A 22,819-nucleotide genomic window follows, 5' to 3' on the forward strand; every position below is an offset into this window, starting at 1 on the left:
GCATGCTGTTTACCGAGTGCAGTTATTAATGTGTTTATTTCCATGATCATTTTTGCACAAAACTCACACGCAGCGGACGGATGGCATCTCTTTCTGTGATCCAAATAATAATGAAACCGAATGCGTCATGCTGAATCCAAATCATTTCATGTTCAACTCATACTTAGAACAAATGTAGAAAGTGCATGCTTTTCATGGTCTCATATTGGGCACATTCAAACATAATTTATTTGACATAAATGAAATGTAATCATAAGATGAGATGAGGTAACATTTATGAGTCCCACAACGGGAGAATTTGCAAAAAAAGAAAACATAAAAATAATTTAAGATAAACATCCTATAAACTGTCGTATGAAATATACAACACAGATTCAAAATGGAAAGTTTATGTATTATGTGAAGGTAAATAAAACCAACTCATTCTATTGCATTTTTTGCCTGTTTCTGTGTGTGATTGTACGTATGAAATAATGACTCAAAATGAAAATACACGGGTGTATAAATATGGTGACCCGTCTTGACTCCGCCTACACATAGATGGAGAGCATGGAGGGTAAAGAGGGCTACTCCTCCTCACTGGTCCACTCCTCTTCCTCCATTCAGAGATCACTTTTCCTGAAGACAACCTCTGTGCTCCTTGAATGGACCCAACCCTCCTCCACGCCAAAGCGAAGACCAAAGCCGCTTGTCCTCTTTCCGCTTTTCTTTTCAACGTAGTCAAGTTGACCGCCGCATCATCATGAACTTGAGGAGTTTCTGCAGAGTGTGTGGTATTTCCCCAAAACCGATGGGCATCAACTGACCCAGACTTTGGCAAGACGTCTTAGTAACAAAGTGGATCTTTGGGGGCAAGAGGTCAGTGAGGCGGTTTAATTGATAAGGAGGCAACTTCCATCTTGTGTTTGTGTGTGTGTGTGTGTGTGTGTGTGTGTGTTGCTTTTGGTCCTGGACCACCATGGGTTCAGATGTACGTGACCTGAACTCCCTGCTAGCTCCAGTCCCACCCGGGCCCAGCCCAAGTTGCACGGCCCTACCAGTCAGCACGGCCCCTCAGTGGGCTCCCGTCCTGGACTTCCACACCGCCACCTCCCCTTACTCATCTCTGGGAGCCCCTCACACATCCCTCGGGCCGCACTCCTTCATCAAGCAGGAGCCCAGCTGGGGGAGCACGGGTGACCCCCACCACCTGGACTCGGATCCTCACTGCGGGCTCAGCGCCTTCACCGTCCACTTCTCGGGGCAGTTCACGGGCACGGGGGCCTGTCGGTACGGGGCGGCCTTCGGGGCGCCCCCTCCTGCGCCGGCACCCGCCGCCCAGCCGCCTTCAGTCGGTGCCGCGCATCATCATCAACCCCCGGGCAGGATGTTTAGCAACCCGCCATACCTGACCAACTGCATGGACGCACAGCCACCCGCCCGCAACCAAACAGGTAGAGGCACTATAGTGTGTGTGTGTGTGTGTGTGTGTGTTACCCTATCCATACAAATTGTCGACACGTATAGCTCATTCTCTGAACATCACATCCGTGTGACCTACGACCAATGTCGAGATGTTGCCTTCAGGGCCTGCTATCCCTTGCAGACTTCATTCTCCTAATGTGTCACTGACTTAATAGACTGTGTGATAATCAAAATTCAGAATTAAAAAAAAAAATTCCCAATGGGTGACTGACTTTATAGACTGTGCGATAAGCAACATTCAGAAGAAAAACGAGAAAACAAACACATTTAGGAAGTTCCACTTATTATTTTTTACAGGTCGGACTTCACGTCTTACGATAAAAGCCGTGCATGAATCGAAATAAAGCAGCACAAGTTAAAAGAAAAAGAAAATTACAAAAAAAAAGGAGCAAACGGTACTTAAAGATGACTTGGATTTGTATACGTTGAGCACCACAATTGACATGATAGAAGTGACGCCAAGGCTTCTGTTTCTTTCTTCATCTGGAACTGATGTGCACTCCCTGAATTCGGTGGCCACCTACATGCACAAAATCAGTAAAAAGTTCTCAACAAATAGTTAGTTGCCATTTGTCACAGAGTTATTGATTGAATAGCATACTTAGAGTAAATTACATCGGTGGAGAACTGCACACTGCTGAAATGAGTTACTTGCATTTTTATTATTAAGCTACAGTATATGAGAAGAGCATGTTATGGAAATGACAACCGCAATGGAAACGATTTACTTAATACATACAACACTGAGCATTATTTTGTTACTAGGTAAAATATGTCATGCAGCATTTTTTTTGTGCAAATGATCTCGTTGATAATTGATGAGTTATTGGCGGTCAGCACTAAGAATTAAAAAAAAAAAAAAAAAAACGTTGAACAACCACAACTGAAGATGTTTTGGACTTCATTTTGACCCCCAAACATCTTTTACTCTGTGGGAGTGGACAGGACATTTTCCTATGGCGTCCTACTCATATTTCTTCCTCCCTTTTAGGCTTTAAAAATACACCCGCATTTTGTCGAGCATTGTATCACGCACTAAAAATAATGTCGCTTATGATTGAAGCATAAACTTCAATGCAACAATTAACAAACTTGAGATTTTTCAATCGACTGCAATGATGAAATATATTATTATGATCAAGTGCAATCAATTAAATCCCTGAATGAAAACGAGCGAGCATGTTTTGGGAATTTGAGACACTTTTGCGTCTTAATATAACAACAAAGTATTTATTGATTCAAATGAGCACCTTTTTGTACACTAAATCAACCGGATTTCATTTGGTGACCAAATTATGACTTTCGATCTACAAATTGTGTTTAAAAAAACGACAAGTAAAAAGTCAACAATAACGATCCCATTCTGCTGCGCTCATGCAGGACAATAGATCTGTTTATTCGTGCCCGGTAGATTAATTCGTAATAACGTGCCTATCAAGCAGATCATTTAGGAATAACATCATAATCAAAGCATTGAGCTGACCTCTGAACTCTTTTATCTGGTCCCTGCCACGGCTGGACGAGCGCACGCAAACAAACCAACAGCACAACTCAGGTCACACAGTCGAGCTGATAATGGCGCGGGGGTCATTCAGGGACCGGCGCATCACCGCAAAAGCTTCCTAGCGGCAAGCTTGTGAACAGGCACCCGCGGTTGTGCCGAGGTCTGGCTTGAAAAATGTGTGCGAGGCATTTCGTTAGCATCTCACGAGGATTTTCAAATTCAGGTCAGGCATTCCCCATGGAAAAAAAAAAAAACTTAATAAACAAATCGATGCGGGAACACAGAAGTGAGTCAAAAATGAAAGGATTTTAGCCACTATTTTAGTTTTTTAGTGTGTGTGTGTGTGTGTGTTTGTGTGTGTGCATGTGTGTGATTTATGGGAATGAGTTCTGCCATTTAGTCAGTCATGACATGAATCACATGTGAGCGTCAGAGACTCGTTCCGTGTGTGTGTGTGTGTGTGTTTATTTTATTACGCAAAATTTAAAGATACTGAGAACTGAATAATGAGGATTGCAATCATAACATTTTGAGATGCAACTTATTGCTGTTTAAACACGAGGTTTAACATGCTCAATGGTGATTTAATATTGCGTTTGAATACCCAAAATAATATTGCTCATTCATTACTACACTGAAAAAAAACAAAAACGGTGTGTTGAATTTGCTCAGCTCTCTTATCTCAAGTACACAATAGAATCATTTTTCAAGTCCGGCGGATGATTTTATTCTTTGCAACCACGTGACGAAATAAAAGGGAATTTCTTTCAGAGGACATATTGACAAACGGATCTGGAAATTATCTATTTGGTCATGGAACTCAAACGGACGATTTGAATTTGGTGGGTTTTTTTTGTGTGTGTGTGTTGCAGGTTACGGCACAGTTGCGTTTGATGGTGCTGGACACAATTACGGTCACACTCCGTCTCACCCCGGCTCGCAGTTCTCCAACCACTCCTTCAAACACGAAGACACTTTAAGTCATCAGAATGCCCTTGGTATGTTTGATCGGATGTCACGTCGCCCAGAATCAATGGTTCACAGATCTCAGGAGAGGAAAGCAGATTTAGATGAATATGTATTTATGTCTAGCGAGTGTAAGACCGCTGACCTCACCGTGGGGACGTCTTCTGACGTCTCCGCGGTGACCCGGCCTGTCGGACGAATAAATCAGCCACATCCTGACTCACAAACTCCCTCGGCTTCTCCTCTCTTCCACTCTTTCACCCACCCAACCATCCCATTAAAAATACTCACCATATGTTATTGGTGATAAGTGAAAATAGTGCCGTGTGTGTGTGTGTGTGTGTGTGTGTGTGTGTGTGTTGTGTCATTGAAAAAAACGGATCAAAATTGGAAGAAAAAAAACGGGTGGGGGGGGGGGGGTTGGATAGAGAAGTCCTTAAAAAAGGTGTGAAATAATGAAACTTGAAACCTAACATTGCGTTCCATAGACCCCGTGAGATCCAGGCTTGTATGCAGTCCGTTGGCACAACTTTTCAACCAAACATTTGCCGCAGTTTGAATCAAATTCTCCAACAGACATGAAACGAATCCAAGTGTTCCAATTCTGAAACCTTTCAATTCTGAACACGCGTTCATGATACTATCATCAATACTTGCATACAAAAATAACCGCGACGGGGCCGAAAATGACCAGCTGCACGGTCACCGTTGCGCTCCGCATTATCGAACCACGAAATACGGGTAAATTGAGTTACTTGGTCATGGCTTAAAAGAAACTCGAAAGTCAAGCTAGCACCGTGGGCTAGGATTTAGCATGATGTCATGCGCGAAAAGTTCAAAGTGAAGTTTTGAGCCATTTTTGCATGCTACGGTCTCATTGAACGTACACGGTTAAACGATACAGAATTTAACACTGACACAAAGTTCAATGGATAATGACAAAACCAAACTTGATGCGGTATGCAGTATGTACGCACATTTCTGCGTGCGTCTCTTTACGTATGTGTGTGTCCATGTGTAGCAGAGCAGCAGTATCCTGTGCCACCTTCTATGTATGGATGCCACACGCCTTCAGACAGCTGTACAGGCAGTCAGGCTCTGCTGCTGAGGAACCCTTACAACAGGTAATGCACTCAGAAACGCACGCATACAGCCTCCTTGGATACGCTATGTACACCGCGATCACATACAACGTCATGAGGCTGCGCCAAGGCGCAACATCTATTTTTATGAGGCAAGAGCAAATTAAAGGTGGGAATGTTTTGCAACTATTGTTTCACGCAAGGAGGCTGTAATTCAGCGAACGATAGCAGGATGCGCTTTGAACAGGATGTTCACCTTCAGCACAGGTCTCGTTGCCATTGCGGCTTTCCTCTCAGTGTTGTTCAATTTCCTTTGCAAGCATGCCCAGACATGTGAAGGATGAGTCTTTCTGATGTGAGGATTACATGCAACGTTTCAAGATTCATACAGAGGTTCTGAAATTTGGAGTTCGCTATACAGTTTTATATATATATATATATATATATTCATTCATCTTCCGAGCCGCTTGATCCTCACTAGGGTCGCGGGGGGTGCTGGAGCCTATCCCAGCCGTCTCCGGGCAGTAGGCGGGGGACACCCTGAATTGGTTGCCAGCCAATCGCAGGGCACACAGAGACGAACAACCATTCGCACTCACACTCACACCTAGGGACAATTTAGAGTGTTCAATCAGCCTGCCATGCATATTTTTGGAATGTGGGAGGAAACCCGAGCACCCGGAGAAAACCCACGCAGGCCCGGGGAGAACATGCAAACTCCACACAGGGAGGCCGGAGCTGGAATCGAACCCGGTACCTCTGCACTGTGCAGCCAACGTGCTAACCACTGGACTACCGGGCCGCCTATATATATATATATATATATATATATATATATATATGTATATATGTTTTACATGTTTTCATTGAAACATCTTTCACATACCATGACAGTGTTTTCGTTCAGTCTCACAGCAGCAGAGTCTCTGTGACTACCACAGTTTGATGTGTGTGTGTGTGTGTGTGTGTGTGTGTGTGTGTGTTTGCTGAGAAGATATGGCTTATGTTTATGACAAAGACGACCAGCAGACCTCTAAGTTCACGTTCACCCCCGTTTCTCTTTCACTGACACACACACACACGCACACACACACACACACACACATATTAGTTGAAGTGGCTGTCTAACCTCACAGCCTGGTACTCGTTGGACTGTATTTTATCGGCATCTTGTCAACTTGGCCCACGCAGTCCATGTGAAATAAAACATGCTGATGCTGTATTAGTGTAATTTAACATGAGCCTGTAAATACTGAGTGTTGTTCATATCATCTACTCTGAGCCACGGCCTTGTGCACTGGTGCACTTTATCCACTCCACTTTTTCAATGGTTTCCATTCAGCTATCAAGTGCCTAAAAAAAAAAAAAAATTAAAAATCATCTTTGAGGAATATTTTCATTTTGATCAGGGATTTTTTTTTCTCATGAGCAGCAAGGACACCCAGGACTAAATAAAAGGACTAATTGTGGTTAATTTGACCAAATTCTTACCTCTCAGTGGTACAGCGTCCAGATGTTATCCCCTTATTATATAATGCTGTCATTTCCAGCTTGGGCGTTGTGTTACATTTCTCTGACAGAACATCAGATATTCATTCATTCATTCATCTTCCGAGCCGCTTGATCCTCACTAGGGTCGCGGGGGGTGCCGGAGCCTATCCCAGCCGTCTCCGGGCAGTAGGCGGGGTACACCCTGAATCGGTTGCCAGCCAATCGCAGGGCACACAGAGACGAACAACCATTCGCACTCACACTCACACCGATGGACAATTTAGAGCGTCCAATCAGCCTGCCACGCATGTTTTTGGAATGTGGGAGGAAACCGGAGCACCCGGAGAAAACCCACGCAGGCCCGGGGAGAACATGCAAACTCCACACAGGGAGGCCGGAGCTGGAATCGAACCCGGTACCTCTGCACTGTGAAGCCGACGCGCTAACCACTGGACTACCGGGCCGCCCTAGAACATCAGATATGCTGTGGGAAATTATTCCTTTTGGACGGTTTGAACATTTAGATTCTACTGACCACAAATGCTGTGTTTATACATCTATGCCAGTGACGCATCGTGACAGGCAGAGCAATTACCGGTAAAATGCTCTTTCACTAGAAGGCAGAATGTGCCAGTTGTCTTTTTGCCCATGCCGCCATTCATATAACAACGTAATAGATTTTTGTTGAACTAAAAAGACCTTAGTTTCACACCGAACAGAGTATATTTGTGAAATTTGTAAATCAAGGCAAGAAGATCATTACTGTTTCAAGGTGCAGACTTTTCTGCACTAAATTTGTTTGTTGATGGTGTGCTGTGTGATTTTTAATGTAAAATGAGCCCAGTCAAGGTTGGGTCACGAGTACGAACGACATGCGCATGCTTTTGGATCCTACCATTTAACGGCAAGAACGAAGATATCAGATTAAATGCAAACAAGATTTCGGTTTACGCCCCCCCCAAAGCTTTGTGCTATCAAAAGGACATGCTGTTTTATTACTTTCCAGTCGCAATGTTGAATCTTGTGTCCAGCATCAATGTCAACTCCATCTGTGCTGCCTGTGTGGGCTCAGTCAAAAGTAGCTGCGCGTTGAGCAGGATATCGCGTCGGCTCCGGATTGTTTACAGGCTACAGGTGGTGTATATGGGAGGCTGTAAATCCAAAATGGGTTTGTGTGCATAAATGAGAGCATGGAAGGTCACTCAATGCCTCTTGGCTTTGTTCCATTCATGTTGCCGGTGAGTTCAGCTGCCTTGAGGAGTGTATTATTATCTGCTTTCACTTCAAATTGCGTCGCGGTGTGCTTGCGAATGTGTGTATGTGTGTGTGTGTGTGTTGTCATTTGTCACCAATGTGCTTCCTTTGGGGACAACTTGAAGCTATCACAAGAGGCCACTCACCGTCCTCCAGTCCTGGAAATTAACAGTCCTATGCCCAGTTCATGATTTTTTTTTTTCTACATCTTGTCTGTCCTCCACAGTGGTGAAAATTTATATCAAATGACCTCTCAGTTGGAGTGTGTGGCTTGGAAACCTGTCAATACACTGGCATCCACCGTGAAGAGGTAGGAACTCATCCATCGCTCTCTTTACGAAGCAGACGCCAGCAGGGAAAATGGAAAATATCGTGAGGAAACGAGGGGGGGGGCAGTAGTTCCTGATTTTAGGCCGTGAAATTACTGAAGTGTACATGGCAATGTGTTTTTTGCATATTTGTTCTGTGGCAGGGTGCATGAGTGCTTGGCACATCTGGCTCACTGTTCTGACTATCAGGATTTGAATCAGGGCTCCTGCATAGTTGATATCGGCTTGCGATTGGCTGACAAGCAGTGCACGCTGTACCCCACGTCTCAACCAGAGTCAGCTGGGATCGACTCCAAGTCACTCCTAATATAGTGAGGATAAGGAATATGCGAAATGGATGGACAGATCATTTATTGTGTTTTATTATACGCAATATTTATTGTGTCAATTCCACCTCCGGCCTCCCTGTGTGGAGTTTGCATGTTCTCCTCCCCGGGCCGGCGTGGGTTTTCTCCGGGTGCTCCGGTTTCCTCCCACATTCCAAAAAACATGCATGGCATGTCAAAACATTTCATGGGCGGCCCGGTGGGTCCAGTGATTAGTGCGTCAACCTCACAGTGCAGAGGTACCGGGTTCGATTCTCTGGCTTCCATATGTGGAGTTTGCAGGTTCTCCCCGTGCCTGAGTGGGGTTTTTTCCGGGTACTCCAGTTTCCTCCCACATTCCAAAAACATGGCTGGCAGACTCATTGAACACTGTAAACTGTCCCTGGGTGTGAGTGTGAGCAAGGATGGTTGTTTGTCTCTGTGTGTCCTGCGATTTGCTGGCAAATGATTCAGGGTGCCCCCCGCCTACTGCCTGAAGATGGCTGTGATAGGCTCCGGCACCCTCTATGGCCCTTGTGAGGATAAAGCGGATTGGAAAATGGATGGATGGATGGATGGATGGATGGATCATTTATTAAATAAGATATTGTACTGGGCGGCCCGGTGGATGACTGGTTAGCGTGTGGACCTGACAGTCCAGAGGTGCAGGGATCGATTCTATCTCCGGCCTCCCTGTGTGGAGTTTTCATGTTCTCCCCGTTCCTGCGGACACTCAGGTTTCCTCCCTCATTCCCAAAACATGCATGGCAGGTTAATGGAACACTCTAAATTATCCCTAGATATGAGTGTGAGCGCGGATAGTTGTTTGTCTATGCGTTTCCCTGCGATTAGCTGGAAACCAGTTCGGGTGCCTGGAGACAGCTGGAACAGGCTCGAATACCCCCCGCAAACCGTTTTGAGGATAAAGCGGATCAGAAAAATTGACTGAAAATGGTTTTGTACTGATGATGAAATGTGCATCTTCAAATACAGTATGTCCACATCAAGAAAGCAAAAAAAAAAAAAAAAGCCAATCAATGGGTGATGGGTCATCTTGACTACATGACACACTATAAGTGTAGTAAGACCACACCAGCAAATTCCATCCCCATAATCTGTTATGTGTGTGAGGGCTGTAACATTTGAAAAATCAACTTAAGACGGTAGCTATGAACGTCATGGTTGGCTTCAGTCGTGATGCGGAAACCATAGGAAGCACAATCACCATGTGCGGTTTAATAGATTTTCTTGCAACCGTGGATGCGCGCAAGCATGAAAGACGAGAATATGAGAAGGCAGAACCAAAAAGCCGTCGCAAAGCAACGGACCGGTTAATATACTAATAATGCTGAGGTGGATGGAGCCACAAAGGAAGGGAGGCGCCTTCCTAAAAATGTGATCAGAAGACAAACGCTGAGAAAAATACTGTCAACCCAACTGTCAACCATTTTGGGGTCATTTTACCTTGGGACGTTCCGCTATACTTGGAACGGAGTGATAAAAGCCAAGTCGCCATACAAAGTCCATTTGTATCATACGAGATGAACGGGATAGTTGAGATCACGCATGAAAGTAGTTTGCCATCTCCATGAGTCATCATTTTTCCACTGCTCTCCTTCTGCGTTTTAAAATGTGTTTTATTTCAGCGCTAAAATACAACTAATATAAATGCAAATTGATCTCCAGCTCACAGCTGTCCAGTCACTTTCTCCAATGCGAACAGGCTTTGGCCTATTTGTTGCTCCTTGCGCTTCCAGTTTTGTAATCTGGTTTACTTGTGTCTTTGCCTTCCTGCTTCATCAAGTAAACTCTGACAAACTAATTACAGTACTTGGAATGTCCTACATCAGAATCCTGATGTCCAGTTTTTGAAATGCTGCTGCATCCATCCATCACCCCTTTTCATGGTCACATTGAAGCCCAAATATGCAAGTAGAAACAAAATTAGTTAAAAAAAAAAAAAAAAGGATAACAAATGCAGTTCAAAAGGTCCACCCACACTGTGCTACTGTAGTGTCATCATGACCTGCAAATGCCTTCGACTCAGAAGGCATCCATCATAGCAAACGAACGCATGCGTGTGTGTGTGTGTGTGGGAGGGCAGGGGTGCATGTGGACAAGTGTATGTCCCTTATCAAGTTGTGTGCATGCATGAAAGAGTAGAAGAAAGAAGTCATTGTGTCCCCCCCCCACCCCTCCCCAGCGGTCTACTTTCCAGTGTATTGTCATGATGAAAAGTTTTATGAAAATGTCTTGTATCGAGCTTTTCATTTCTACTGCTCTATCAATCGGGGATACGGCAGAAGCATGAGGGAGTAAGGTTGAGGAGGAAGAGATGAGAGGGAGGAAGAGGTGGGAGTCGATGGTAGAGAATGAGATAAAAAGAAACTGGAGGAAGGGCTATGGAGGAAGAGGAAGCATTTGGGAGTTGAGCGCAGCTTGAGTTGAGGTCACACAAACGCATGCAGACTGCATGTAAGTTTGTGAATGTGTGAGTGCATTAAACATAAGGCTCGAGCTGCTGTATTATATTTCTATGATATGTATATAATAGAATAGAATTGTTGATTTAGGATGGCGTTATCTCAGGTGGTTCTCAGTAGACACTGGCGCAATGCAATTAGTTTGAATGCAAGAGATGTACCCAAAGTTCCAACTTAACAAAGCGAATCACTTTTGAATGCCACTGTGAGCGAGATATCGCATTTGTAATATGGTGCTAGCGGTTTGCAGCAGTGTCGAACTGCAATACATATTATACTTGGAGTTGTTTTTAATATTATAATTACCGGCATCCTTAATTTGGCTGATAAAAGGAAGCCTTGTTCTGACATCATTGGACCTGCAAAACTGTGCTGTGGTTGTATTTCAACAATCACGGGTGTAAAGACGTTTTCAAAAACGATTTAATCACGGTGGATAGCTAATAGTTCCGATGGTGACATTGACAATTCAGCAGATGCATATACAAGATTCTGCTTGCTTGCAAGTAGATGGAAATACACACCTTTCAAAAGCGAGAGCTCTCGCAGTGGATGTTATCAGAAGATGTTGAAGGTTACTCTTGCAGATGTGTCTCACAACGAAAGCGTTGTTCCGATCTTCCACGTGCGATGTGCTGTGATGATAAGCCATTCAACTGCTGGGTGGCCAATAGAATAAAACACAGAAAAGAACAGAAAATCTCTGCATTCCTAAGACCTCAAACGTGTGAAGTACTCATTACAAGTCTTACATTAATTATTACAGGAATACTTTTTTGTACTCCATCCATCCATCCTCCCATCCTCTCCCCGCTTGTCCGGGGGTCGGGTCGTGGGGGGAAATAGAACGAAAATATGTTCTGCTTCATTCGTTCATTCTGTGTCTCTGAGCGGTGCTTTGTCTGGTCCCTCACCTAAAACTTGCTTGCCCCGGGGTGACCTTAACAGGGACATAAAGTCCACGACAACTGAGCTCCTCAGCTCACTGAGACACACAAATTCATCCACCGTGGTAAGGTGATGGCTGAAGGATGATGGGTTTGATAGACGGTATCTACATAATGAGTCGTTTCTGTGTGGTATATGTAATTCCTGTGCGCGTGTGGGTCTCTTCACACACGGTCTTCGTCCCACTGTACAAAGTCAAGTCAAGAGTATTTCTCGAGCACTTTCAAACAGCCATCGCTGCATACAAAGTGCTGTACATGCAGCGATTTAACATACACAATAAACAGTAAGACGAATCGGTAATAAAGGCGGTAGAAAGCACCAAGGAGTAAAATCAAGAACAAAGATTAGATTCACTGAAGATTCTGAATGTGAGTGGGGGGTTGTTGTCTGTCTCTGTACTCTATCCTTCATTCCCTGATTAGTGTACGCGAAAATCATACAAATGGTTGGACCTGGAAGTACAGGGCCTGTGTGTCCAGGTGTGTGGACATGACGTCTTTGGCTTTGAAGACTATAAGGTTAAATTTTGGACTATAAGGGCCTGGCGTCCACATATAAGGACGTTTCATCAAGTAAAAAAATTCTCTGTTTTCTTTGTCAAATAATATGACAATTTAATTGAGGTTCTAATTTAGGGAAGCACGGTGAAGTGACAGTTCACAATTTTAACTCATTCGCTGAATGTACGTGGACAGTACAGTCATGCAAGAATTCGGGGTCCAAGGAGGGTATCATGAATCAAACAGTTCTTTTTCAACCTTGTTTTTTTTCTTCCTTGTCCTCTTGGAGGTTCCACAGAAGCAGACATCACAGACCTTATAGTTGTGCACTCACGTTTTGTGTGCTGTGTCTATAATTGACATTTTACCTCCATTGGTCCAAATCATTTTCTTCCAAAAGTTATCAAGTCAAGAGTATTTCTCGAGCACTTTCAAACAGCCATCGCTGCATACAAAGTGCTGTACATGCAGCGATTTAACATACACAATAAACAGTAAGACGAATCGGTAATAAAGGCGGTAGAAAGCACCAAGCAGTAAAATCAAGAACAAATCTAAGTCATGCTGAGTCAAACGCCAAAATTATGCATCCTAATTCAAGGCTTGCCTATTTGTGTATTGTCAGTCACACAGGAGGCTACGACAGTGACCCCAGCGCCCCCATGGTGTACAGCTGCAGCACACAGTATCGCATACACACGCATGGCGTCTTCAGGGGAATACAGGTATGCTTGTCTTTGACTTTTTTTATGCTCAGTAAGAACATACTCTATAAGAACATGAAAACTGTAACCGTCAACGTGGAGTCGAGCGTACGCGCTCGCAAGAGAATATACAATATCTCGTGCGTATATCACATTTAAAACGGGGCAGCCGACGTGCAACACGAATGTCATTCCACTTGCACTGATTGTGTGCTCCCACTTTAAGTGTTGACCTCGCGATGCTTGTGATGAAGTGTGCCTAACTATGCCTTATGATGTTTCTGATTTTATACTTTGTGATGAGCAATATTTGTCACTTCCCTCTCAAGAATTCTGAACAGTTTAGACTCTTGACTGTCATTGTTGCCTTTGTGCAGTAGAGTAGTGGACTGTGTCAGAATGTTGGGAGACTGTGTTGTATAACGATTGGTGACATACGGTCTCAATATGAACGATCCAACTGATCCGGGTCAGTTTTGTATGGTGCTCAATGTGCAATGAGCACAACGCTAGCAACGGGGTTAGATTGGTCATCTATGTATTCAGTTCGAGGATCAAGGAAAACTTTGTTCCTCAATGAAGGTGAATATGAATGTTAAGTCTATGAATGATCATCACCCGAAGAGTCCTCTAGAAGCGAGGTTAACCGTAAGTCGCTAACAGGCTTCTTGATCTTTTGGACTCACAAACGAAAAATAGCATTGAATTCTGTCACCTTTTCACCCCATTCTTTCTTGATTCTCATTTTTTGTTCCTTGACCTAACTTGGGGACTTCCTTTCTGGAGTTTCTGAAAGTCGCAACAGCAACCTAAATGGTGGAATTTGTGAATTAACCGTGGCCAAATAGGACACAGTCCTTATCATGCAATTTACAGTTTGCGCAGGACAGCCAAAGAAGTATTGCGGGAACATGGTGCCCCACCCCCATCCCCGATACAAATGGCACAGCTCGCTCTACTGTCCCCTCTGGCAGATCATTACCCTTTCCAATTAGATTTTTTTTTTTTTAATCAACGGGTATATCAGTAATACTCTTTTCCAATCTTTAGAGGCTCATCCAAAGACTGAATTCAACTGAATTCCTTCAACTATCATCAGATTTCCCTTATACCAACATTATAACGAGTTCATGCAGGTGGGCTGCACTCCCCCAAGGACTGAAAAGGCTGAGTGAAGGAGGGATGCTGTTTTGACTTCGGGGCGCATGGGCATTTGATAAAACTGAAGGCTCCTGAGCAGAGTAGGAGTGTTTTCTGTTGCAAGACAGACTCTGAGCCATGCCAAGATCAGGTTTCTGTCCTGATTGACGCTGGTGCTAACTGTTCCCTGCATAGTCACCACTTGAATGGTCGATGACTTTTAGGAAATATCCATCACACTCACAGAATAGAACTGTGTCTGTCTAGTGACAACAACAAAAAGTCAGGATCTTTGTCAGTGGGGTTTTATCTTTGGCTTCAGGGTCACATACACACCGGCCGTGATGCATAATTGTGTATTTTCGGCTCCCAAGTGCCAGCGGTAGGTAATTCAGGCTATGGTAAACGGTGTTCCTTGTAACTTGATCAGCCCAGCATTTTTGCTTTGTGTACGTATGTTTTGATTTTTCACAAAGTTGGTTTTCTGACAACCAAACTGGTTGGAGCACTGAGACGGGACTTTCTATTGCACAAGGTTCTCTAAAGTTGTTTGATTTCCTAAATAACTAAAATGTCCTTCTACCAAAAAGATGGCTGAGGTTCTGCTGTTCAGAGTATTGGACTGTCCAAACCTCTGGATGTTCTTGTACTCAGGTCCACATTTCATCTCCAGATTTTGGCAGGAACTTTGTTCCATCGTGTTACGGCCATGTTACAGTATTGATTGGTTATCGGCCATCATCGAAATTAGAAGAACTTTACCACCACAGTTTAGAAACTGGAACTGGCATGGCCTTCCACGATAATGCGCTAAGCTGAACTCGCTGCCTATTTTTTTTCTTTCTGTTTGTAATTCAGTGAAAATAAAATACAATAAAATTCACTGAGGTAGTGCATGCAAAGCTGGCCTTGTTCCCATAGTGGCTCAGGATTTTTTAAAAAATATGGGTTTTATGATGATTATGTCAAAATTTATAAAAAACTACATGATTTTGTCACTTTAACTAATGTTCTTGCGACTGGATCACAGAGGCCGAAAAGTCAAGTCAAGTCAAGTCAACAGTATTTCTTGAGCACTTTCAAACAGCCATCGCTGCATACAAAGTGCTGTATATGGAGCGATTTAGCATGCACAATAAACAGTAAGACAAATCGGTAATAAAGGCGGTAGAAAGCACCAAACGGTAAAATCAAGAACAAATCTAAGTCATGCTGAGTCGAACGCCAAAGAATACAAGTGAGTTTTGAGGAGGGCTTTAAAGATGGGCAGCGAGGAGGCTAGGAAAAGGAAACGAGAAAGGATATGTTACAAATGTAACATTCGCAGGTTTCACAACGGAAAGAGAAAATGCCACTCCTCGAAACAACATGCAGAACAGTACAAAAGCTAGGTCTTGCTTTATTCTTCAAATCAGCAAAAAAATCAGGTTTTTGTTCAATCATTATTGTGTTTTTGAAGTCATTTCCCGTGGCTCTCCTCCACAGGGCATTAGCAGTGAGCAGCGGGGTTTTAATGAGGCGCGCTGGGAAAGGCGTCTGTCTAAAAGGCGTGACTAACAGCTCCCGATGGGCTGCAGTCAAATCGCGGTCACCTTACAGCTAATTATTATCTAATGAAAAGAAGGAAATGATATGACCATTTTATTTTAATAATCCCAAGAGAGCAGGGCTGATTAAATTACCGGTACATGATTAGTCTGGTGATCTGAATGGATTCAATTAGATCAATCATATTGTCAATGTGCTTCATTTTACAGGTATGAGGCATTTAATTTGTTTTATGTGTGTGTGTGTGTGTGTGTGTGTGTGTGTGTGTGTGTGTGTGTGTGCGTGCGCAGGATGTAAGGCGGGTGCCCAGCATTGCTCCAGCAATAGTTCGATCGGAGAACAGCGAGAAGCGTCCATTCATGTGTCCACACCCAGGGTGCAACAAGCGTTACTTTAAGCTGTCTCATCTGCAGATGCACGGTCGCAAACACACAGGTAAATTCAAGAGTATATTGAAAGTTATCGTATGTAGGAACTTTTTTTTAAATGCCTTTTTTTTTCAGTTCGATTTGGCAAGCGGCCCACACAAACTTTTTATTAGAGCTAAATATTGAAATGCAGGCATGATGTTTTTTTTCAAGCCATTTCATGTGTTTAACGTTCATTGCTTTTGTTTTTTTTTCCATCATAGTAAAAAGATACTCATGCTAAGGATGATGAACCTGAAAACAATGTAAATACTATGTGGTTTTACGTTATTTTATGGGTTTGTTTTACATTCCCGAATCAGAATTGCCTTGAAATAATAGCTTCTCCGTTAATTATCACTTTTGTAAGGCAAAACTTGCTCTCTTATCTCCTTCTGACTAGGATGCTGGACAACCTCTGATTTCTTTATATTTATATTCAAATGTCAAAAGGAAATATTCATAAAGTCATTAAAAAAATATAAATATATTTTTTAAAAAGTCACCATAATGCCAAAGTTTACTTGCAATGTTTTAAATAGCAGTTTTTAATTAGGTTATAAGTACAAAAAAAAATTGGCTTACTTAATTTTAAGGGTTGAAATTAAGTAAATTACGCCAGCATGAATGTCAGACTTCACCCCGATCATCGGATGCTCAATTTGGGGTGATGTTCATATCCTGTTGGTGACATGTGTTGTTAATTCACACGGAATAAATAGCAAAAGCTGCATACCTATTTTACAAGTCTGTGTACTGGTTAATTCTAGATAAACAGAGAGACAGGTACAGGGGAACTAACTGTGTGTTATGTGATGCCCTCATTCAACACCCTCTCTTTGTGTGTGTCCAGGGGAGAAACCTTACCACTGTGACGTTGCAGAATGTGGTCGGGGCTTCTCTCGCTCTGACCAGCTCAAAAGACACCAGAGAAGGCACACAGGTTTGATGATCACCTGACTTCAATAGTTGACTTTTTCCTTCTCTTTGCTCCAACCTGCCTTGTTTGCATGACTGCCATGATGTATAAAAAGCATTGTTTTCTCCAAGTGGTCTCTTGGCATGTCCAAAGTCCCACCCAGAAGCCAAATCTGTCCCCAGAGCTGTTTTTTTTAAATCCAGTAATATAACTACAGTATATTCTAAAAAAATAATAAAAAATGAACACACGCCATCGTATTCGTAAGCCACAATGCGCCACTGATGGGAAGAATGAAATCACATCTGGCTTTTTGTGTTCTTGATACACAAAGTCAGCTACATGTCAAGTTGAAGTAAATACACAAGGGATGCCAAATTGCACTGATTTTTGTTCAAGGGGTTTACTGTACTGTCTTTACTGTTCGCATCAAAACAAACACCAAACAGTCCTTTTTTTTTTAATTCCGTGTTAAAACTCACAGCACACCAAAAACTCTCAGTAATTTCACATTGAGAAAGCGAGAGAGAGAGAAATCTCCGTCAACAATTTGCATTATATTATCACATGCACACAACAAATTCACGCATAACTAGTTTTGAAATCAGAAGGCAGTAAGTCATTATTTGGTGAACTATTTCTCAATGTATTTTACAGGGGGGATTGGCAGCAAAAAAAGTACATGCAATATCTTCTATGATGTTGTTTAAAGTGAAGATAATTTGCAAGAAATAGAAAGCGACTCACATGATTTGCCTTCGCGGGCCACTTAAAATGCCGTTTGGGCTCGAATCTGGCCTCCGGATGCCTTGAGTAAGACACCTGTGGTCTGGTTCACCCAACGGTTGATGACATATGTTCCACTGTAGTGGCTCTGATGTCATCAGTCTATTTCTTACTCGCCTTCTTATCTACATCCTCTTCTGCCGTAATTAAAGTCCAGATAAAATGTTTGAAGAAAAGATGAGGGGAAAAAAAAGAGTCAAGCACTGAGTAAGGAAACTTACATTCATAAAGCACAGATGAATAACAATAATAGAGGAGCAATGTTCAATAAGAATAGTTATTCAACCAGTCAGTGCACTTCTTCATGTCGTCCAACATTTTGACATTGTGAGACCAAGACTACACCGAACAACTCGTCACCAACGGTTCACCACGTCATCGGCTTCAAACAGATCGTCGTCAGAGGGAAAATGGCCGTTGTGCTTTTGAGAGTCAACAGCAGGATGCAAGAGAGACTCGAACAGTCTCAGAATTGGCAACGTGTGGATGAAATATTTTGAAACAACATTTAAAAACCAAATTTTTAAGAATGTTTTTCCTTTTGTTTTTATTTGTTCGATGATGTGCATGTGAGTATGTGTGTGTGTGTGTGTGTGTGTGTGCACTCGTTTCCATGTTTTGAGGGGACATAAAATTGGAAACACAGTCACGTCTTGGGGACCATTTTCCGTATGGGGACAAAAAAGCAGGTCCCCATAAGAATAACGTATAAAAAGCATCAGAGGGCTGCCCTGAATGTGCCTGTGAAGTTTGTGTTTGTGTGTGTGATGACTATTGCTTTTCCTTGTGCGAACCTCCCAACTGCGCGCATGCAAATTGTACATGTGTTTAGGTGTTAAACCCTTCCAATGCGAGACGTGTCAGAGAAAGTTCTCTCGGTCTGACCACCTTAAGACACACACCCGGACTCATACAGGTAAAACAAGTGCGTAAACTTTTATTTTTTCTTTTATACTTCCACTCTCTTCATTACATGTATCAGTATGTAATACGATATTATTTGAGCATAACGGATTTAATAGTGCATGCCGAAAATCATGGCCACATAGCAAAAGTTCTCGGATTTTTCTAACCCTACCCTTTATTTGAACGTCTTCCACTCCCACTTCAGGTGAGAAGCCGTTCAACTGCCGTTGGCCAAACTGTCAGAAGAAGTTCGCCCGCAGTGATGAGTTGGTGCGGCACCACAACATGCATCAGAGGAACCTCTCCAAGCTCCAATTGGCCATCTGAGTCTGTGTTCACTCACCGGCGCAAAACGGGAGCTTTGCACGCATCTTGTTGATTGTTGATGCTTTTATTCTTCCAAATCAACGCGTTCCACGGGGAGGTTTCATTTCACGAAATACACGTACCCGTTCTTTTTTGGAGTTCAAGTGATCCTGGTGCTTGATAGCGATGATTCCGATCCGACCATGACTCACTCTGAGCAATTAATCAAGTTTCGCCGAAAAACCTTGCGAGGACCTAGGTCACAAGAAAATGCTTACAAAATGTTATTTATTCCGTATGAGAATTTGAAACTATGCAATATTTTAGCAAGCATCAATGATGGAAGTTGACACGTTTTATTTGCTTTCGCGGGCCACATAGAATGGTGTGGCGGGCCAGATCTGGCCCCCGGGCCTTGAGTTTGACACCATGGGCTAAATCATCCAATGTGATGTATATTTTAGCATGACAAAATGGTCACATCCCAAATATTCTGTGGTAACTTGGAGTCTCCCCAAAAGTATTTAGTCACACCACCGCTATTCCATCAACCTCGCAAGTGATGTCAAAGGTCAAGATCAGATCCAAGAAATCTATGCCCCTCAGTTTTCGTGTCATGGGCGCTGTTGTAAATCGCTCCTCTTCAACTACTTATTTATTTAGATTCACTGGAACGGGTTTGAAGGGGGAGAGAGATATCTCCTCTCTCTTTTCAATGCTGTAAAAAAAAAAAAAGGGTCATTGAAGATGTGTATGAAAGGTTCACAGCTGAAATGTCACGGATTATTTGCAGGCGACCTTTTTTTAGTGTTTTTCCTGGGTCGCACAATGTAAACAAAAATGATGGTGAGGTGTGTCGTCATTTTTGTGATGTAAATATATATTTTTTTTAATTCAACTGTCTTGGGGCAACAATACATTGCATGAATCTTTTGTGTGTACGGGGTGTAAATATTCATGCTCTTGGCCTTGTGTTTTACACACTGCATGTTCTCAAATGTCTGTTGGGTCACACTGGCTCTGTGACCAGGACTTGGTCAAGATGTAAATAATTCTGCTTTGCTATGGGAACTGAGCTTTCCATGAGGGGAAACATGTGACTCTTAGCGGGGGCGGAGAGGGGGAGGAGGGGGGGGGGGTCCTGCCTTTGAATGTATCCTGGAACTATTTTTGTTTCTTCCTTGACATGTAATAACAATTAAGCTGTAAAAAAAAAAAATCAATACCGGTGAAATATTATACTCCTAAGGATGATCTCTCTGTGTAAATGTTTTCTATTGGCTTGTAAACACCAGGGCACTTTTGTCTCCGGTGTCCTTTATTTATTCAGGTTTAAGTCATTCTGTATTTACGGATCATGCAATCGTCAACTCGTCTTTGCGCACATAAACTAATGTGCCAAAACGCAAACCGAAGCTGAACTGCTCCTCTGTCACACTTTTCATACACGGCCTCTGGGACAACAAACCTTAAACCTTGAGTTTCCTTCTGAGATCGAATTCACGCTAACCGGACATTACACCTCATTAGGTGGACTCGCTGTGTCAAATATTCCATCTTTCCAAGCATCACGCATTTTGACGGAGACAGTCAGACAAGCATTATATTTAACATTTGCAGTGCTTTAGAAGTACAATAGATCATACTGGAGCTGTTTGTTATATTTCCCCGCCCCTTTTAATGTATCATGAAAAAAAAATGGAAGTCTGACGCAGTTGCACATCCACCATTGCAAGCTTCGTAATAATAATCATTAAAAAACTAACGGCGTCGATCAAAACAGTATTGTCTGTATATTTTTCATTTTTGATTTGATGCAGCTCTCAATGGATGTCAATGAACTGTTTAGGTGTACCTAATAAAATGTCCAGTGAGTGTATTATTCTCTTTGTGGCTCTCCTGATTCCCCCCCCCCCCGACCCCCCGCTACGCCCCTTGAAAATAATGTCAGATACATTATCGCACACGCATACATAGTACAGTACAGTACCAACCACTTTCCTGTCTTTATCTCTGGCCAGATTCTTCGTTGCATTCCTCGACTCCCCATTGGGTGAAAAGGCCTGATAAAAAAATGAACATGTTTTCTTTCAGCGTCCTCTCCCCTCTCCGTCCTTGCTTTTTTTTTTTTTTTTTTTTTCATTTCCTACAGCATCATAAATTTACGACGCTCGGTTTCACAATAGTAATGTAACGTTTGCGGGGAAAGTAACAGAGCTGGAAAGAGACCCGACGGAGGGTCAGATGGATCAAGACAGATGCAGCAATGTTTCTTTTGTGAACTTTTATCGCAAGTTTAGCCAAAGTGTTAGTGTAAATCAGACATGTCCAATTCCCTCCGTGGAATTCCCCTGAAACTCCCCAGGGCCTTTGTGCTATATCTCAGCTGTCGGACGAGGCCTCTATCTCCCATCTCTCGCTGCTTTGTGTGTGTTTATGCGTGAGCTTCGCTGTTTCATCTTGGGCCAGTCTCATTGCTCGGGCCCCTTTGAAGCCAGGTAGCTGCTCAGTGTTAACTGTGACTTTGGTCACTTTCGCATCCAATTTCTCAATTGAGGAGTTATTTAAAAAAAAAAAAAAGATTACAGAGAGAATGGACTCTGTCCCTTACGCATGTGAAGTATTGTTCTGGAGAGCTCGTTTTTATTTCAGACATTTTACCCTTTTTAACATGAAAAAAAAATTGACCCACTAGCAAGGGATTTCTTAGCTATATTCATCATAAAGTCTCGAAAGAGGTTATGAACGCAGACGTAGACTCAGCGTTCATAGACTTGTAATGTACTGTCATTCAAACACATTCTGGAAATGTTTTCTTCATCCATCCATTTTCTATTCCACTTGGGCCAGAGGTTACAATTAACCTTGTATTTGTGTGTTGAATGAATCCAGAGTAGGCATACCCAAAGAAAAACCACATGCAAAAGGGCAGTCAGTGTGTTAAGCTTAAGATTTGAACCCAAGACCTGAAGACCTTTTTTTTTTTTAGCCAAAACTCATCAAATCAAGAAATCTCATTTCACAGCACACCACCGAACGAAATAAATAAATACTGATGGTGCCTGTGAAGTGCAAAATGTAAAAACAAATAACTGAAACAAATAAGCGGCCCGGTAGTCCAGTGGTTAGCCCGTCGGCTTCACAGTGCAGAGATACCGGGTTCGATTCCAGCTCCGGCCTCCCTGTGTGGAGTTTGCATGTTCTCCCCGGGCCTGCGTGGGTTTTCTCCGGGTGCTCCGGTTTCCTCCCACATTCCAAAAACATGCGTGGCAGGCTGATTGAACACTCTAAATTTGTCCCTAGGTGTGAGTGTGAGTGCGAATGGTTGTTCGTTTCTGTGTGCCCTGCGATTGGCTGGCAACCGATTCAGGGTGTCCCCCGCCTACTGCCCGAAGACCGCTGGGATGGGCTCCACCACCCCCCGCGACCCTAGTGAGGATCAAGTGGCTCGGAAGATGAATGAATGAATGAATGAAACAAATAAAAACAAAACACAATAGAAAGTCCAAAACGCAAAACAAATAATTTTGAATAATAATTTCAAGCTGGAGTTCAACACAAGGTTCTGCAAATTCCTATTTCTTTGATGTGAACTGTGGGAAAGCCAACTTTCCAACCTTGAAATTTGGACCTCATTCAACTTTTTTAAAAAAACGGTTGAAACAGCATTGCTGCCGAATAAAATTGCATTTGGAAGTTTGCTTCACTGGTGACTGCAATTGCTGCGCAGATGCACATCCGAGTGTGAAAGTGTCCCATCATATGCCATGTTTT

The 22,819-nt window shown here is 42.9% G+C and overlaps 1 protein-coding gene across 7 annotated transcripts; it reads left to right on the forward strand.

Moving 5' to 3' along the window:
* The first annotated feature begins 547 nt into the window (after positions 1-547).
* Positions 548-19,232, forward strand: wt1a (WT1 transcription factor a). 7 transcript variants are annotated; one of them, XM_052062127.1, is made up of 9 exons: positions 548-1,433; positions 3,841-3,966; positions 4,956-5,058; positions 7,988-8,071; positions 12,955-13,054; positions 16,012-16,156; positions 16,982-17,071; positions 18,666-18,749; positions 18,945-19,232. In XM_052062127.1, exons 1-9 carry the CDS (start codon positions 959-961, stop codon positions 19,064-19,066), a joined length of 1,329 nt encoding a protein of 442 aa, XP_051918087.1. In that variant the 5' UTR covers positions 548-958; the 3' UTR covers positions 19,067-19,232. The 7 variants fall into 7 exon arrangements, with proteins under 7 accessions (XP_051918087.1, XP_051918086.1, XP_051918092.1 ...); XM_052062126.1 differs by having other exon boundaries at positions 549-1,433; positions 18,666-18,758; XM_052062129.1 differs by lacking the exon at positions 7,988-8,071 and having other exon boundaries at positions 550-1,433.
* The last annotated feature ends 3,587 nt before the right edge of the window (positions 19,233-22,819 follow it).

This window comes from Hippocampus zosterae, chromosome 3 (genome assembly GCF_025434085.1).
Source record: "Hippocampus zosterae strain Florida chromosome 3, ASM2543408v3, whole genome shotgun sequence".
NCBI lineage: Eukaryota > Metazoa > Chordata > Actinopteri > Syngnathiformes > Syngnathidae > Hippocampus > Hippocampus zosterae.

What these genes read in the sequence shown, in the direction of transcription:
- wt1a (XM_052062126.1), top strand. Translation starts at nt 959, where the DNA reads ATGGGTTCAGATGTACGTGACCTGAACTCCCTGCTAGCTCCAGTCCCA. An exon ending in AAGTCATCAGAATGCCCTTG is followed by an intron (nt 3,967 to 4,955) that starts GTATGTTTGATC and finishes GTCCATGTGTAG; the next exon opens with CAGAGCAGCAGTATCCTGTG. An exon ending in CTGAGGAACCCTTACAACAG is followed by an intron (nt 5,059 to 7,987) that starts GTAATGCACTCA and finishes TGTCCTCCACAG; the next exon opens with TGGTGAAAATTTATATCAAA.